At 37.8% G+C, this 19,118-nt stretch overlaps 1 protein-coding gene across 1 annotated transcript in view; it reads right to left on the reverse strand.

The window, feature by feature from the left end:
* pms1 (PMS1 homolog 1, mismatch repair system component) overlaps positions 1–19,118 on the reverse strand; it is a 28,117-nt gene that overhangs the window by 6,064 nt on the left and 2,935 nt on the right. Inside the window, 8 exon segments of the mRNA XM_055163714.1 lie at positions 1,584–2,033; positions 6,253–6,979; positions 6,982–7,042; positions 8,232–8,375; positions 9,642–9,764; positions 11,742–11,858; positions 16,923–17,086; positions 17,966–18,068. Coding sequence (XP_055019689.1) covers positions 1,584–2,033; positions 6,253–6,979; positions 6,982–7,042; positions 8,232–8,375; positions 9,642–9,764; positions 11,742–11,858; positions 16,923–17,086; positions 17,966–18,068 — 1,889 coding nt within the window.

Here is a 19,118-nt window from a genome sequence, read left to right on the forward strand (position 1 = left end):
AATATGGCATCATGAAAATAAGCAATGTTTGAGTACGTTTTAATACTCAAACATTCACAAATCACTCTAAAATGTTTGGTGAGTAAAGGAGAAGGGGGAACAACTACAACTTGGTTAAAAGCTTTAATTTTGTAGAATAAGTCTGCTTGAAAATGGCAGAATGTTATACTGCTCGTTGGTGGTTCAATTCTGCTTTTGACATTATGTACTCTTGTTATGTCAAGATACTGAGGCTGATAATGGTTACTGGGAGTACTGGGAGTATGGTTAAACAGTTATCTTGTTAATAACATGGGACATCAGATTCTGCGCACATGAATCTTAAAGGTGCACAATGGCACTTTTCTGGTGAGGGGTCTGCCACCAGCCTGTCTCCATGGAGATGTTAATGCTTTGCTGGAAAAGCAAATGTTCCTAAATATGGCATGGAACGTCTCTCATGGAAACAAGAAAGGTCAAGTTACAGGTCAAATCTGTGGAAAGGCAACCCCACTCACAGTAAGTATGTTCTTCAAAGCAATAAAACAACTGTAACTGAATAAATGCAATTTAGATATGCCATACTGTGAATATTTCCAAACAAAGTGATAACTTCTCCATGGCAACAAACAGGTAATGATTAGCGGCTAATCTGGAGCAGAGTTCCATATTTGGAAATCCAGGTGCGCAACCTAAAGAGCCAGTCAGGAGCAAAGTTGTTGAAGGATCTCACCCCTATCTTTAGCAATGAGGCACACAGCCGTCAATCACATCTGACCTTGGGAAAAGAAGGCACCCAACTGATCTGTTATTAATGTTTATATCTTGATTTATGGAGAAAATAGTGAAATGAAAACACCTGGATCATGTAGAGTGGCTTAATATGATAATGTTAAAGAGGGCGTCTTTAATTTCTATGGGTAATATGTGCTAAAATGTAACATATTTTGATCACTATGTTTCCTTATAGTTTTGAAAATGCTCTATTCATTGAAAACAACATATAAACATTAGGGATGTAATAACAACTGAAATATTGTGATACTGTATCATTCAAGTTGTCACAATAATATCGTGGACCATCACAATATATCGAATTACAAGTGTCATTGCTTAAATGAAGACTTATGATGCAGCAACAGCTAAAAAAAAGACAGAGGGAACTACATAGACCATGATCCTTTGCTCCATTTCATTGTAGACTACATGAAGAAATAACAGTTCTAAGCACTTTTAAGTCTTAGTTCTTTGGATTAAGTCTTGTCAAGGCTTTTTTTGTTAGCCTCCACAAAAAAATCGCAATAAATACTGTATCGTGAGATGTATATCGTGAAAATATCATACTGAGAGATTTGGATATTGTTCCATCTCAAATCATGAGCCTCTCCACCATATCATGAGCTGTCCCACGATATTGCAATAAATATCGTACCGTGAGGTTCATACCGTGATGATATCCTTATCGTGAGACTTGGATATCGTTACACCCCTAAAAACAGTTCGCTTTGAGTCTCCCCTCCCTTTGCTCCCTGCATTATGATGATTGACCCCAACCTGAAAAGTTACATAGAATTAGATGTAAAATGCATTTCATTGCCACATACTCTTCTGTTAACTGTATGGGGTCCTTCAGATCTTCAGCAGGTAGTATGTTATTCTCCATCAGCCTCTTAAACAGCAATGCCTCCTCCACTCGGAACGGATTCAAGACTTGGAGTTTACGCCCAGAAAGTACCAACCATGATCCCTGTGAGGAGAGCTTGCAGAGGGGGGACAGACCCTGCGGAGGAGAGGGTGGGGGAGAAGGGGAGAGGCGGAGGAGGTTCTGCCTGAGAGAGAGCAGGCTACAGCGGACCGAGCGAGAGGGTTTGGAGGGCTTGACCTTTATCTTTTTTGGGGGCTGAGCAGAGAATAGTTCATCTAGGAGCTGCTGGTTGGACAGGGGGGCCGCCTTACGTTTCTGCCCTTGAGCGTTGACTCGTTTGGGGGTTTCGGCAGATGCAGATTTGGCCTGTTCGTGGAGGTCTGCCTGTTTTTGGGCCTTATCTTCAAACCTGAGGGAGAAGACAGGAGACAGATTAACTATCAGTTGCAATGTTTATAGCTGAAACTGAGCTTGGATGTTTCTTTCAACAATAAATTTCCCATAGAGTTATACAGGCCCCTGCCCTCCATCCGAAAATATGACATCAAAATATATATATAAAAAAAAAAATGAAGGCCACCTATTAAACTAGTCATACACACTTTGTTTGTACGTGTCTTGCCAAACCATCAGAGTATAATGAGTCTAACCCACAACCTCCATATCCAGAGGAGACAGGATAACTATCTGCCGCAGTAACACAGGAAGAACACACATATAGGCCTGTCACGATAAATACTGTATCGACATAATGTTCAATACAGAGATGTAACAATGACCGAAATATCGTGTCGTCAAAAGTCTCACAATAATATCGGGGCCATCATAATATATCAAATTACAAGTCTCTCTACTTAAATTAATAGTTATAGTAAAAAAAAAAAAAAAAATAAATATATATAATATATATATATATATATATATATATATATATATATATATATATATAGCTCGGGAGCTACCAGTAGCTCTCCACCCCCTTTCAAGTAGCTCACCAAAACATTTCTGAATTACATGTACTGTTCTGAATAACTCAGACTTGATGAATTAAATGTCTTTTGCCCATTATTATTGTCAAACTAAAATTTTGATCCCTGACTTTGTGCACTCATAAATAAATAATGGTTTATGTTTTATCTAACTGTACCCAAACTAAGTCTTGCCATGGTTCTTATGTACACTTTATTTTCTGCGATTGTTAAAATGAGTAGCTTTCTGGCATTTTCGTTTTGTAAAGGTAGCTCACCGGAGGAAAAAGGTTGGAGACCCCTGACTTAGACCATGGTCCTGTGGTTCAGTGCTAATTACTAGAACATGAAGAAATATATGAAAGATAATTTGGGTCATCACATTTTGAATTTTAAATGCCACTAAATTTCTCACACAGATTTTTTTTACTCTAACAAAACATGTTTGAATAATTTTTTATTCTGTCAGTTAATGAAAGTGTTTAAAATTCAATATAATTAAAAAAAAAATATTCATCCTATATTTTAAATCCCTCAAGTTTCAAGCAAAGATCCAAGATGCCAAGGCCTAAGGAATCGATCCAGTGATCTGATCTGATCTCATCTAATTTAGTAACAAGCAGAAAATGGTGCAGTGAAGCGATCTGATTGGTCAGAATGAGCCTTATCGAAACCTCATCTCTTTTATTTATTTTATAAGCCACGGGGCTAAAAAAAAAAAAAAAAAAAAATAGGAAACAGCCTCTGTCCTACTTATTCACGCATCAATTCTTTCTACCTTGACATCTTGGATTTTTTTGGTGAAAATTTTCACTGCGAATTTTACACTCTGAATTTTGACTGTTGAAAATATATGTGCTGAATGTTTAAAAGGTGAAATTTTTATTTTTTATTTGAAACATACTGAAAAAGTATAGCAACTGAAATTCAGAATAAGTATCGTACCTAGAGATTTGGATATCATTACCTCTCTAGTTCAAAACATGACAAATGGAACAATTGTGGCGGAGGGTCAGTGTTTATTTATTGTAGCTTTAGAATCGTTTTTGTGGTTTCAATCTGCTCTAGTCATCTGTATTTACTTCAGCAACACATCACGCTTCAAAATGTATTATCAAGACAAGCCGACATATGCACTCCACTCAGAGAGATCAGGAGTCTAACCCGTAACCTCCTTACTGACGGGAGACGACAGGATAACCACTCTGCCAGTTTCTGTAATATTTAGGTGAGAGGTGAGACAGATGGTCCCATAGTTTTCATGTGTTAAAGATTAAGTCAAATTTTCTGGAGCATGTAGTTCCTAGAAATGCAGCACCACTTGTTCACACCGGCATTAGGAGAAGCCAAGTTTCTGCCACGTCATGTTTTAAAAGGCCATATGTCTTTTTCCATACATTATATAAGCAAGAGCGGGCCCTGAGCAAGCACTTCCTATAAAGAGGGAGTATTACACGTCTATGGGGTATTAACTGCTAACACATAACATATTTAGATCAAGTTGTTACCTTTGATTGTTCTGAAAATGCTATGAGTGCCCTGTCCCTTTGCTCTCTGCGTTAAGTCACTCACCCTGGACATCAGGTTTGTGAAGTTGCAGTATGATACAGTTTTGTATCATGTTTTTGTATATTTATGGAGGATTGTTGTGTGGGAGTGTGGGTTACGTAGGCTTGTTGACGGAGTTTTACACAGAAACATTCAGCTAACGTGTTCGAAGGAGGATTTGAGTAAGCCAGGTTGACGCCACCTAGTGCCTCCGCTCAATTTCATTTCTCTCCACTGACTAGGTCAGGAATTGGAATACACTAGGCGGTTTGCAAGAACCCTGGAAGTTGTTGACCGTGCACTGGCCAATCAGCAAAGAGCTATGAAGCCATGACGTCAAACTCATCGCGTCTGTCTGGGTCCCTTTTGTGGAACAGCACAACAGTAAACAAAGCGTTGAGATGGATGTAGATGAAGACAGACATTCTGTGTTGGCAGTGATTCCCGAGATAGAGGATTTAAAGCCGGAACAAAGAGTATGTTTGGTAATTTTTTTCAAAGAGAAAAACATTATTGCCCTTCTTCCTACAGGATTTGGTGCATTACATACATCATGACCAAACAACCGCGATTGGTTAAATAAAAAAGTACCCACCTACTATCAAGCGAAAGAATCCTAACGCTGCGAGGTCAGCCGGTTTCCATGAAGTGAAACCGGCTGATGAATCAGACTAGGTTTGAGTAGGACCTGGGAGAGATTGCTAAATGACTCAAACATGCATGGATGACATCTAAAACCGTGTTTTTTGATGAGATAACAACGTTGGTACATGGTAGTAAGTGTTCTAGTGTTGAAATGAATCATACACTACAGCCAGTTTTTCACTAATGAAACTCAAACTCAAATTTCTGTACTAAAGAATAGACTTGATAATAGGGATGTAATGATATCTAGATCTCAGGGTATGATATTTAGTGCGAAATTTTGTGGAGGCTAACAAAATTGTGAATATGCTACTTTTTCCTCTTAAAATGCCTTGACAAGATTTAATTCAAAGAACTAAGATTTAAAAGTGCTTCGAACTGTTATTTCTTCATATAGTTTGGACCAAAACACAGCAAAGGATCATGGTCAATGTAGTTCCCTCTGTTTCTTTTAGCTATTGCTGCACCATAACAGTGAATTTAAACAAAAAACCTCATGATTCAATATATTGTGATGGTCCACAATATTATTGAGACTTCTGACGATACAATATCACGATATTTTGGTTATTGTTACACCCCTACATGATAATACTGATTCCAATATCACGTTGATAATAAAAAACACTTTTTACTTAAATGATAGAATGTGATTTTCAATATCAAATTGTAGTACTTTCTTTTTTATTCCCATGTGGTCTTATATCTGTGTAATCCCTCAGGGGTCCAGGTAAATTCCATAGTGGACCATGGGTGTATACTAGTCTATATGCTCTTATATTTGTTGTGATATAGCTCAAGATCATTCTATTCAGGAATTTCATTTCTGTCCTGTCAATGGGACTTTTTTAGTATCGGTATCTGCTCAAATGAGGATCTAGTTTTAGTATCGATTAGTATAGGATTTTCAATACTTTGGACAACTCTAATAGGCACATAGTATAGGTTTAGTATAATCTTTATGCAGCTACCGGCATAAAGATAACTGAGAACAGGTTGCATTCACAATATTCTCTTCAAATGCCAAATAAGAGTCAGGTTTGTGGAGCTGCAAGCCTGCTCACAGTAAGTTTTTCAGTTCAAAAAAGCATGCAGGTTTTATTTTAGACTTTTTTTTGTGGCTAAAAAGTTACATATTGGCCCATTGTTCAATAGAAACTTAAAGGGATTGTCAGATTATTTTTTTTCCTTCTTAGAAAGTATTTGTCCGGGGCAAGTAAAGTGAACATAATTCTTAACCTGCTTCCCCTTCAAATTATGACGCAGTTTTTGGTTGATTCCGTTAAGATTTACAGTTCGGATCAAATTATTGGAAACCCGGATTTTCCCTGGAAAGTTGTGTCCCTCTCTGGGTTTTGGCCCGGCACTTCCCCTGGACCACAGATTATGTTAAATGTCTCAAACTTCCACTCCCAGCCCTCCATTTGACAGACAGCTCTGCGGAAATGCGCGATTTGGAAAACTCACCTCCTCTTCTCCTCCTGGCTCAGGGTTTTCCATCTTTCGCGGACGGATTCGTTAATTTCGTGAAGAGACGCTTTGGGGTTTTGGGTTATGATTTCGGCTCTCGTCTCCTTCTCGAACAGAGCGGCGGGGGAGACTGGCGCCCTCACTCCACGGTTCGCCAAAACATCATAAGCTGTTAGCGCGGCACGTTTTTCAATGATAGAATTTGAAACGAGCTTGTTTGAAATTTCAGCTTCCTTATTCGCATCTTTTTTAGACGTTTCTGAATTTGGTTGAAGAATGGTAACAGGTAGCAATGGCTGATTCGACTCTGGATCTCTCAAAGCTTTCCCTCTGCTCCAATCTTCTGCCGTAAATTTGTCCTTAGATGTTTCTTTATTGTTAAATTCAAGTTTTTCTGGAGAATTTCTGGTTGAATTTGATTCTTTCGCACAATTCTGAGACAATTCTTCATCATCACAAATGGAAAAGTTTGAAGGAATTTGATTAACGATCCAGTCTTCAGCTATGGAGGAGGAGCTACTGTTTGAGGTTTGGCTCTGTAACGAGATGTCGCTACTTCTGTTATTGGGAATTTCCTTGTTAGAAATGTGAATATTTTTGTTGGTAGTTGTCGAAGATTCTGTAGAAATGTCTCGACTCTTCACTATTGGGTCTTGTTCTAAATCTCTGGTTGAATTCGATGCGTTATTGGACATTTTGGGACCAGGTTGCTCCTCCTTTGAATGGTGATAGGTTTGGGGCCATAAAGAGAAACAAGTAAATCTTCTACTGCAGCCAACACAGCCTCCTGGAACACAAAAACACCATAATAAAAAACAGCAAAGTACTACTGTGTGGACTTAACCCCATGTCAACTAAAACTACTTAAATAAATGTTGAAGATGGCAAAGCATTTTCAGTATTTCAGTAATACAGTTTTTGTAAATTTCAGTAATACAGTTTAAATATTGACTAAAAAACTGTAAAAATTGTTGACACGTTTTCTTTCTTTTCATTACTAATTTCATTGACTGACATGGCACAGCTGTGAGGTGAAAACCATTTCAGGAGACTTCAATTCATATATTCAAAATAACTCAAAACCTGTTTTAAATAAAAATAAATAAATAAATAAATAAAATCCACCCTTTGCTTTGATCACTGCTTTGCACTTTCGGCATTTCTTGACCCTACAGCTGTGAAGTGAAAACCATTTCATGTGAATTCATCAATTATTCATAACTGAGCAAGGGCCAAGAGTTTGAAGCACTGTCAACAAAGAAAAGGGTGGATACTTTGAGGATTTGAATTTACAATATAAAAAAATCGTCATTAGCTATACCGGCCTGTCAAAGCCTGATCCTGCCAGATCTCAGAAGCTCAGAGGTCGGGTTAGTACTGGGATGGGAGACCACTGTGAAAATCAGGTGCCACAGGGGGGCGCCAGTCACAAAAACTGTCACTGTGTCCTTAGGCAAGACACTTCACCCACATTGCCCAAAACTGGTGTGTGTGTTTGAGTGATGGTGGTGGTTGGAGGGACCGATCGCGCCGATTGGCATGGCAGCTGCGCTTCTGTCAGTTTGCCCCAGGGCAGCTGTGGCTACAATAGTAACTTACCATCACTGGGTGTGGAGTGAATGAATAATACTGAATAATGCTCTGTAAAGCGTCTTTGTGACATATGTCTGTGAAAAGCGCTATATAAATAAAGACTTAATTACTTACTATACATTTTTTCTTTTCCTACACAATCCCAAATATCTTGCATCATATATTTGATGTCTTCTGAATGTGTGTAAAATGTAGAAAGTAAACCAAAAATCACTGAATGCAATGGTGTGTCCAAGCAGTTGACTGGTAGTGTAGTTACAGTTTAGGTGTACCTGACGTTTTAGTCTAGTTTTTGTTTTCACAAGCAAAGTGGATTCTGTTGTTGATGCTGTTCATAAACTGATGTTATGTTTGTGATTATTCCATAAGCTCCTCTCCCTCACCTTGTGGTGCAGCAGGACCTGGGTCTTGTCTGGAGTCACGTTCACATCAACTGCTGCTGCAGAAACACAAACTCTGAGCATGAAGGTGGGAAACCTGCTCCTCACCTCCTCTGAGAACTGAGCAGAGTATCGCTCACGGATCAGCTGAGGGACAAAGATACAACATGATTTACTTAGTTTTATGTTGAAAATGGGAAAACGTAAGGTAAACTGGCAGATTTTTCTATAGCGCGTTTCCACCTTCAAGGCATTGAAAGCACTTTACATCAAGGAACCACTTGCCCATTCACACACACACACACACTCATACACCAGACACTGGGGGCAATGTGGGCTAAGTGTCTTGCCCAAGGACACAATGACAACATTCATCTGTGGGAAATGGAATAGCACCACCAACCTTTGGGTCAGTGGATCTGGACTTTTGAACAGTGGACAAATACTCACTCAAACAACTACACTACTGTCGCTCCATCTGGGGCTCGATCCCCAGAGGAACTGCAAAACAACAAAAGAAGTACAATGACACAGTATTTTTTTTATTTTTATATTTAAAAACTGTATTTTTTTGTGAAATTGGGTCTAATCACACAATAAATTAACCTGGCTCACACCAGATTGATGTGTATCACTCTGAATTGAGTTCTACACATTGTCCATCAGGAACGGCTCTCTCTGAAATCGTTTAGAAAAAGGATGGACTTGCAGCAAAATGCCTCAAGCTGATTGAGTGTACCACTCCAAAGTGCCCACTCACCAATTTCTTTTTAGCCAATCATGGCAAACCTGTCAAAATGACATAACCAACTTGAGCCAGGTATAACCAAAGGTGTCATGCTGGGAAGGAGAGATATCCATAAACGAATTCTGCAGTTTTTGAAATAATTAGCACATTAAGGGTGTTAGAAGACACCATCACTATCTCCAAAATGTTTGTTCTGCTCAGTGTAGGCCATAGACTGTATATATAATATATATATACAGTCAGTGGTGTAGACCTGGAGCTTGGGGTTGTCGTCATGTTGTCTGAAACTCCTCTCCCTGCCACAGAAGCCCTGTGATTGGGCCGACCACTGCTCAGGTCCAATTTAAACAGATGGAGTCGACTCGAGATGGATTCTCCTGAGTTTGTGAACTCACAAATATCACAAGTATTCAAATAAACAATATTAACTCCGATTTAACATGTTATCTCGGTGTTCATTTATGTCGGCATTGTTTTCATTTTGCAGTGGGAGTCCTGAGCTAGTTACATACTTATTTTGGGGTTTCCCAGTGTCAAATGTTTGGAATCCACACATTCAATTACAGGTGTTTTTTTCATGATCATTTTGAGCAATAAAGAGTATGATTGCCTCTCTTCAGATCTGACCAGTAACTTTTACCATAAGGTGTTTTGATTACATGTACCTTGCTGATGTCTTTGTTGTGCACAGGACGGTCGTTGATGTAGATGAAGTTCTTGTCTGGGCTGGAGGAGCTGGTGGAGCTGTAATCTGCACCAGGTTTAGGAAAAAAACCCTCCAAAACAATCTGAAAATCAAGCAAGAAAAATATTATTCAGGTGAAGGAAAACTTTATCCTCAAGGTGAAATATTTAATCCTTTTATCATGATCTGTATTAATTTATAGTATAACTTCAGTGTATTAAAGAGGGGTTATGATGCAAAATTCACTTTTTTTTTTGCTTTCGACCATGCTATAATGTTGTTCCTACATACATAGGTTTTAGATGTCAGAACCCTCCTCACGGTTAACTGTAAGATTCTGTACAAAGCTCTGCCCACAAGTCTACATCACCCATGTTCCCACATGACAATTCTCCATTGTCCACAGAGAGATTTGTGATTTATATTTTAATAATGTAGGATTCCGTTCAAACAGAACTGACAAAAAGACAGAAATATTAACTGACATACAAATAAAAGAATCACATCTTAGTAAAAGCTGTTTTTGAATTGAACTGTTTTAATTCATATCTGGCACTGTTAGGTCATGTTTATGTAATCTAAAATCAAAATGATACACACAGTTCCTTGAAGAGTCCAGTTGACCTTCTAACCAGTAACAAGAACCACATTCAGGTCTCAAACTGGACCTGAGGCAAAACTCCACTGACCCCTGTCCACCTCATATAAACTTGAGCACGTTTGGCTTTAGCCAGCTCAACATTATAGACCCATAAAGGTGCCACAAATGTGGACGGGCCTCGGGGTACATCACAGAGGTGAGCTCCTCTGCCACATGTTTCACCATTAAAACTCACTACAGATGTTTAAAGAGGCGGTAATACACTTCTATGGGGTATAAACTGCTAACACACATGTATTTAGATCACCATGTTACCTTTTATTTTGAAAATGTTATATTCAACCAAAACAAATTATTAACATGTTTAAAAAGTTTCACTTTCATTTTTAATGCTCTGAGTCTTCATTCCCTTTGCTCTCTACAAGTCACTCCCCCTTCAGAGCGCCATCACAACACAATATCATAAATATATTTATGGAGAATTGTGATGTGGGAGCATGGACTGTATATATAAATGCCCATAGCTAAATCTTGGTTCAGCCGATGTCTTGGTTGGGCTTTTTACTGAATGTAATTACTGTAGTTCCTGGCTAATGTTACTCTAGAATGCTTCATATTGTTTCAGCTTTTTGTTCAACAGCACTAGCTGGATAAATAACACAGTTGGATAAATTCTGTAGTAAGCAAACTGTGTTTTGATGGGAAAAAAATCTCTTTCTCAGCCCTTACATTGGTATTGTTTATCATCGAGTATTGGCAGATACCAATAGCAAGTATCGATATTGGAACTGAAAGAGCTGTATCAGTGCATCCCTAGTTCGAATATGGTGCAGGAGAGACACTAGATTACTCAAACATTCATGGATGAGGCCATCTGGTACGCCAAACTGTCATTCGAGGAATCTGAGTTTCCAAACTTGTTCTCCTTACGGACTTCTTGGGGCTCCGCAAGAGTTTTTCACGAACTTGTTCGACCTTCTACCAGGTCCTTTAGCCCTGCATAAGTAGCCTTCCTCTTTAAATTTTTGGTACCAAGTCCAAATTTGTTTGCCAGTTGGTGAAGTTTTTCAAATTTTGCACTGAAGGGAAGCTGCAAAGTCTTGGGTGACTGCATGCAAGCAAATTCCAAAATGCAAAATGACTTCTTTTTTTGGAGTGAAAGGCATGGCTCAGTGTGATAACAGAACAAAAATAAAACATTAAATAAAATTCTTGATCTGTTTCTATACATACATACAATACAAGAATTGTCAAAGTTATTGGCCTGCAAAATTATGTCAGCTTTTTTGGACAGCATGTATAACAAAAGTATAAAATCATGATTCTCAAGTTGAATCTGTCTTAGATAAATATACTGTTTTCTAGTATGTTTTTCTACATAAATAGTTGCATAGCTAGTTGTGTCCCCCTGCAGGTGTAGTCTTGTGAGTGCAGGCTGGATCACATACACAGAGACAAGTAATATTTAGATAGACTCACCTCAGGCTCGTGGTGCTGATGATAAACACGGAGCAGGTTGGACACAACACTCGGACCCAGAGTTGCCACCAGGGCACTTCTGAGATCAGCCATTTTGGATTTCTGCCAAACCACCACCTGTAATTATATTAAACTACAGGATTATCAAAACTTAAGTACTGAAAATCAGCTACTAATCAATACTAAAACTAGCACTGAAACAAGATCCTCATTTGAGCAGGTATTGATACTAAAAAAGTCCCATTGATAGGACAGAAATGAACCTTTCCTCAATAGCTTTAGACTGATTTTGAGCTGATTTCGTTGTGTCTTAAATTATGACTTAGATGTTGAAAATTACATTCTACTGTCTAAATAAAATAATATGTTATTATCATCATGGTATCGAGTCTATTTTTTAGTTTCGAAATCAAGTTCAACATTTTTGTATCGTGACAACACACACTGAAATATGGACAGAAGTTTCCATAAATGTAGACAGCCAACTACATTTGATAATTATTTAGCCAAATGTTTCAATAATGATCTTGATTTTTTTTTTTTAAATCAGCATAGCGCCCAGCTCAAATTACATTCACTGTGCAAATTTTACAACACATCCAAGAGAGAGAAGACGACTGAAACTGAACTGCTAAGCTATCACATGAATTTTAGAACATGAATGCAGAGGTCTAAACTACAGGGTGAGCACATTTTTACACAGAATAACACCTTATAGAAACAATGGGACAGTTAGTTCTCATAGGGGACATTATGTTGCCAAATTACTGCAGCTTTTGAGGGTTGCAATTTATGATAATTCTAATTTAGACTCAATGGAAGTTAATCTGGCAGGTTTAGACAGTCTGTATTCCACGCACATGAGCTCGAGGCACGTAGCAGCTCTTAAAGACACATTTTGACACATGTAAATTGAGAACTGTAGTAAAACTGATCGAGAAGAAGTTGTGAAATGAGACCCAGGGCCAAAAGTTCAAACCGCGTCAGAGAGAGAGAGAACCGAGAGAGAACTAAACCAGGACTAAACCAGGACTAAACCAAGACTAAACCAAGACTAAACCAAGACTAAACCAAGACTAAACCTGAACTAATAGGACCAGTGTAGTGGAGTGAAATATATATATATATACTGTATATAGTAGTCAGTTTCTTAGAAATAAATCCTAACTAGGGCTGCAACCATAGACTGTGTAATAGAAGTGGACTAAGGGAGTGTGGTGTCAGCCATAGTGTTCAGTTGCAACCGAATAAAGCTCATTGAGGCTAGCGTTATAGTGGCTAATCTGCAACAAGGAACCATATTTAGAACTCTGAGAGGGAAACCAAAGAGCCAATCAGGAGCAAGGCCTTTGAAGGCAACACCTCCTTTCCTGCTTAGCTGTCAATCAGTGTTGATAACACTAGTGGGAGCAACCTTGGGGAAAGGGGGCACCACTGGTCTGTTATTAATGTTCATATCTTGACATATGGACAAAAAAGTGAAATAAAAAACCCGGGATCATATAGACAGAGTTAATATGAACACTTTAAGGTCAGAATGATAAGCCTGACAGCAGCAGTAACAGAGAGAGAGGTGATGCTTTTTCAATAGAAGTCAACTGCAACCAGAGTTAAAGGAACCACTCTCAACCCATGCTCACTTCCTGTTGGGAACGAGGTAGCCAGCACCTCAGCCATGTCCATTTATAGATGCAGCCGAGACTGTAGACTGTAACTCTGCGTGGTGGAGAGGAAGGCCCTGCAGAGGCTAGTGAGAGCTGAGGCTATAGATACCCTGGACTGAAGACATCTACATCAGCAGGTGCAGGAAAAAAGCCTACAGCATCATGGAGGACTAGAGCACCCGCCCAGCACATGGACTTTTGCAGGTCTTCCATCAGGCAGAAAACTCCGATCATCTCTGTCATGCCGCCCTGGCACTAACCCAAAGCACTAGCTCAGAAGCACTTTATGACATGGAGGTGGGCGAGGGCTGTTTATGGACTGCACTAATTATGACATACAGTGTTTTGAACTATTTATAGAGCAGTTTTTGTGCTGCTAAAAACCTGTATTTAAACTGAAATGACAAATAAATTCTGATTCTGAACTAAGGCTAATCAATTGGAACTATCCTTACTTTACTTAATCCTTTAGTTGTGTAGATCCCAAGATGCCCGTGAATATTCGTATTTTCATTGTCCTGAATTGTATGCAGATAAAGCTGAAGTGAAGTTGATGGAGGACCTCCTGGTGGAACATATTTACAGACAAAAGAGCTTTCATCCAAAGCACAATAGCTACATATTACCTGTGTCATTTGTTTGTAATTCCTAAAGTCCTAAACCCTCTTCTCTCAGCTCATCACAAGTTTTGGAACCCAGGTATAAACCAGTTAATGATTATTTCATTACTGCAATAGCTGACAACAATTTCAATAATCGATGAGTTGGGATTAATTGATTAACTTGTCAAATCTAACCCTAACAAGACATACTATAATACAGTTTTCTCTTGATCCGATATTCATCTGAAACATGGCTCTCGATACTAATATGATTTCTATTGTTTTTATAGGAAATATCAATAAACATAACACTAGATTCAATGCCACTATCTCAGTCCAACTGTATGTGTGTGTATGTGTGTGTCTGCTGACTTGATTTTCTTGTTTTTAATGTCAGGTACAAACTAAATATTCAGCAGATTTAAACACTTTTATATTTCTTATTAAACTCTTATTAAACTGTAGCAGGTGTTTTGAGTTGTTTACGGAGGAAAATGTCATTATTCATCACTGACACTCATATACTGTTGCCTTTCTCTAAAAAAGGTCCAAAAGTTATGATGTCATCTGCATAACCTCTATTGTATTGTGATTTAAGTAACCCTAACCATGCGAAATGTTATGGTATAAAAAAGATAAATAATTGCAAACCCATATATTATTTGATATTATTGATATTTGATTTGATTATTGATTGATATTATTTGATAGAATTTTCTTCTATCTTTATGGAAAAATATCTTATAACTCAGAAATGTTTCAAGCTAGAACAGCTTATCTGGGGATATTCCAAATGTGGCTGCATGAATTAACACCATGTTCACATTCAGTGATCTTCAGTAGGTTCTAGGGATGAGACTTAAATCCAGTATGGTTCTAATACAGACAAATGAGGACCTCTAGTGGTGACTTTAAATAACTGCACATTATTGAATTGACTGATGAATCATTATAATAGACCTTTTTCACAACAAGTGCAGCGATGTAGCGTAAACATCACTTACATTAATGCTTTTCTATGGCAAAATATCTGTGGAAATGTCTTGCGTATTTTCCACCAGCTTCATAAATCTGCACCACCACCAAATCTTCATCCAATAAGGTCGACAAAGAACATACTGTGTCCATGAAGAATTTATCCACAACTATTAAGGTAAGAAAGATGAACAACAACTAGCATTAGTGAACTACTCCTGAGCAAAACTAACGTTATGGTCATGAATAAGACATAAGTAATAAGTAATTCATTAATAAATAACTTGTTAACTCAGATTGATTCTAGAATTAAAATTAAAAATTGATTTCATGATGTAGATATTATCATAAACGGAGATTTGTGCAGTTTAAATGCTACAGATGTTCACAGATTACATGTCTAACATTTAAACTGCACAAATCTCTTTGTCTATGCTAATATCTACATCATGAAATCGATTTAAAATTTTAATACTAGAATCAGTCTGAATGAACAAGTTACTTATAATTTAGGAGTAGTTCACTAATACTAGTCATGTTAGCCTTTACGCTTTCGTCTTTCTTACCTTAATAGTTGTGGATATATTCTTCATGGACAGAATATGTCCTTTGTCGACCTTATTGGATGAAGATTTGATGATGGGGCAGATTTATGAAGATATTTTGCCATAGAAAAGCATTAACGTAAGTGATGTTTACCCTACATAGCAGCATTTCCGGCCGCTGTGAAAAAGGTCTGTTGGTATGTTGAAGCTGATGTCATCAATATTCCCTGGAGGTGTGATGCTAACTGTAGGCACTGCTCTGTCTGAACCTCTGTTACTCTTTATTCTGAGCTTTGTTTTTAACACAATCAGACCAGAAAACACCGACCAACAGTTTTTCAGTCACTCTCACCATTGTTGAAAATCAAACTCCTAAACAGGACCATGAACACTTGGACTGATCATAGGCTCCTGAAAAGGTGCTGTTTAAATCCATTTTGTCATTAGATTGATGTTTCATTAGACCCCAAAAGAAAACCATGTCTCTGGGGTTTAAAAATAACACCACAGTCTGAGAGGATTTTGTGATTTTTTTTTTTCTCTGACGTTCATGTGATGAATGAGAAGATGCTGAACTTTGTGCCAGTTTCAACCTAAAACATCTGCACTTTCAAAAGTCAAACTTTTACCATAGAATTCTTATCTCAGATATGAATCGATTATAAAACTAGTATTGAAACTACATCCTCATTTAAGTAAGTATCAGTACTAAAAAAAAGCCCTGTCAACAGGACAGAAATGGAGCTTTCCTGAATGACTTTAGAATGATGTTGAGCTGTATCAGAACAAGTATAAGAGCACATAGACTAGTATATGCCCATGAACCACTGAGGGATTATACAGATATAAGGATACATGGGAATAGAAAAGAAAATACTACAAGGTAATGTTGAAAATCGCTTTCTATTGTCTAATGTCCAAACTATGGCTCATGTTCCAAATGTAGCCCTCAGACAATTTTTTCTTGGCCCTCAGGTTTCCAGGTGAATTTGCCCAAATTACCTTGCATCAATTAAAAACTATCTTTTTGCTGCAATTTTTTTGAAAATCTACCCTGATAAAGCTAATATTAATATTTACTGTGTGGTTTAAAGGATCTTAGCATGAATAAAGACTGATGAATCATTCTAACGTGATAAACATGCACATATTTCAGTTATTCACTGTATTGAGCAGCAGTCTACGGCCCTCGATCGGCCCCCTGCTACGTCTGTGTTTAGATATGTGGCCCTTGATGCAAAAAGTTTTCACACCCCTGGTATAAATAAAGTGTTTTTACTATGATAGTGATATGTGAGTCTGTATTAAATATAGAGTCTATTCCTTAGTATCGAAATTGAGTTTGAAATTGTAGTACAGATTTGTGATGACACAAAATACAATACACTATTTTACCTTGTTGTGATACAGTGTGATCCTGAGCTCTGGTTTGACGATGGCGAAGGCAGTGAGCACGTCCTGGATCCTCTTCAGCTCCTCTTTGCATTTCTTTGAGGAGGAGTAGAACTGTCTGCGCACAGGGAGGTTTTTAAACAGCTTCTGCACGCTCACTGTCGTACCTGGAATGAGGACGTGTTTACTAGGGATGGGACAAGATCTCATGAGACAAAATTGACAAGTGAAAAATAAATGATCTTGTGAGATGTTTTTTCTCTCCAGCTACTAGGTCAGGAATTAGAATACACTAGACAGATTGCAAGAACCCTGGAAGTGCGAGTCTGGACACTAGTCAATCAGCGAAGAGCCATATATTCAGTGTTGTCATGTTGTCAACAATTCCCGAGATTGAGGATTTAAAGCCGAAACAAAGAGAATGTTTGGTGATTTTTATCAAGGGGAAAGACGTTGTTGCCCTTCTTCCTATGGGATTTGGGAAAAGCTTAATATTGGTTAAATAAAGAAGTACCCACCGATTGTTGAGCAAACAAATTCCAATGCTGCGAGGTCAGACAGTTTCCACGCAGTGAAACCAGCTGATGAATCAGGCTACATTAATTGGCCCTTACAGACAAATAAAGTCATATTGATTGACTATTCCAGGATTATTCCGCTCACCTGTGTTTTTGATGTACATGCACAATTGTTCTGACTACTATTAAAAACTGCTTCACTTTTTGGATCACTAGCAGCTGCTTCCTGGGCTTTTTATTATTTCTCTATATATTTATACATTATTTCAAATTATAACACAACATACAAAAAAATTATAATAATTTGAAATATAAGACCTATCAATAAAAATGACCCTTCCTTCTCTCTGTTAATGTAAATTAGACTCATTTAGACCCTGAAAATGTTTCTACCACCTGGGCTTCTTCCCTAGAAAAGGATAAGGGTTCAAAAAAGGGCAGCATGTTTTGTAACTGTTGACTATGACTTAAGAAGCAGTATAACAGCTACCAGAACCAGAGTCTTTTCTCCAAAGGCGTGTGTCTCACCTTGTCCCAGGTGAGAGGGCTTTTGAGAGACGATGTTCCCGCTGGAGTCCAGACTGTACTGAGTGCTCACGTCATCGTCTTTTGTCTTTGTGGTCACAGTCACCTACAAGAAATGAAAAAAAAAAAAGGAATACTGTCTTGGAAAATCCAGACTGATATATCTGTATTTTTTATACAGAGGAATATCAGTCTGGTCCCCACTCCCTCTGTGACATCTTGAGCCAGAACCAAACATGATAGTCCAATCAGATTTGTTGTGACACATGTAAAACGAAGAAGCTCAATGGCCAGTATAATGTACAAAGAAAATTGTGTTTCTCAGATTCACAATAATTAATAGATTAAAAGAATAATGTGCTTTGCTCATTGATTCTACTGAAATCTGCCAGAAAGCAGCCATATTTGTTTTGAATATAGAAATATATTTATTTAGTCTACATTTGAATCAGTTCATACATTAAAGTCCTATAACTTGAGCTGGACAACATCTCACAAAATGACCCATGTCCTGATATCAGTGAACATGATAATATAATATAATTGTTGTAGAATAAATGGTAGTCACCAGAGAGTTTTAGAGAAGAGGCATGAAGATATAGGAAAAGTTTATTTACATCAGCGCACGAACTAGAGACATGAACCCTCAAGACATTATAATAGTATGGCTCATTCTAGTCTAGTATACGGTAGTCCAGTCTGGCTATGTTTCTGTTGTAGGGAGTATTATACCTCTGCTGACGAAAGCTAAGATAACAAGGACTGAGCTGGCAGTGAGAGCCCTCAGTACAATGCAGAATAGAATGTCTCTAAAAATAGAAATGACAGATCAACAGTGTTTACTGAATATTTTAGTCATGTTTTAGGCCTAATTTAAGTCTTGTTTTTTGTCTTTGTTTTGTCAATTGTTAGTTAAAATAGCGCAATGATTCACGCATTATTAAATACTATATCTACTATATCTCCAAAGCTCTAACTGCTCTGTTCTACAGTGTGATGTCATGTAGTGGAAGTTTTCAAGTTAACAGCAACCTTTTATATTTTGTTCAATAGAAACTGATAATTCCAGGGCTAAAAACATCCAAATGATTTTAGTGAAGGTGTATAGAGTTTAAAAACACAGTGGATCATTTCCTGTATTACCACATGACATCAC

This window comes from Boleophthalmus pectinirostris, unplaced genomic scaffold (genome assembly GCF_026225935.1).
Source record: "Boleophthalmus pectinirostris isolate CB_2022bp ecotype Guang Dong unplaced genomic scaffold, ASM2622593v1 HiC_scaffold_1, whole genome shotgun sequence".
Taxonomy (NCBI): Eukaryota; Metazoa; Chordata; class Actinopteri; order Gobiiformes; family Gobiidae; genus Boleophthalmus; species Boleophthalmus pectinirostris.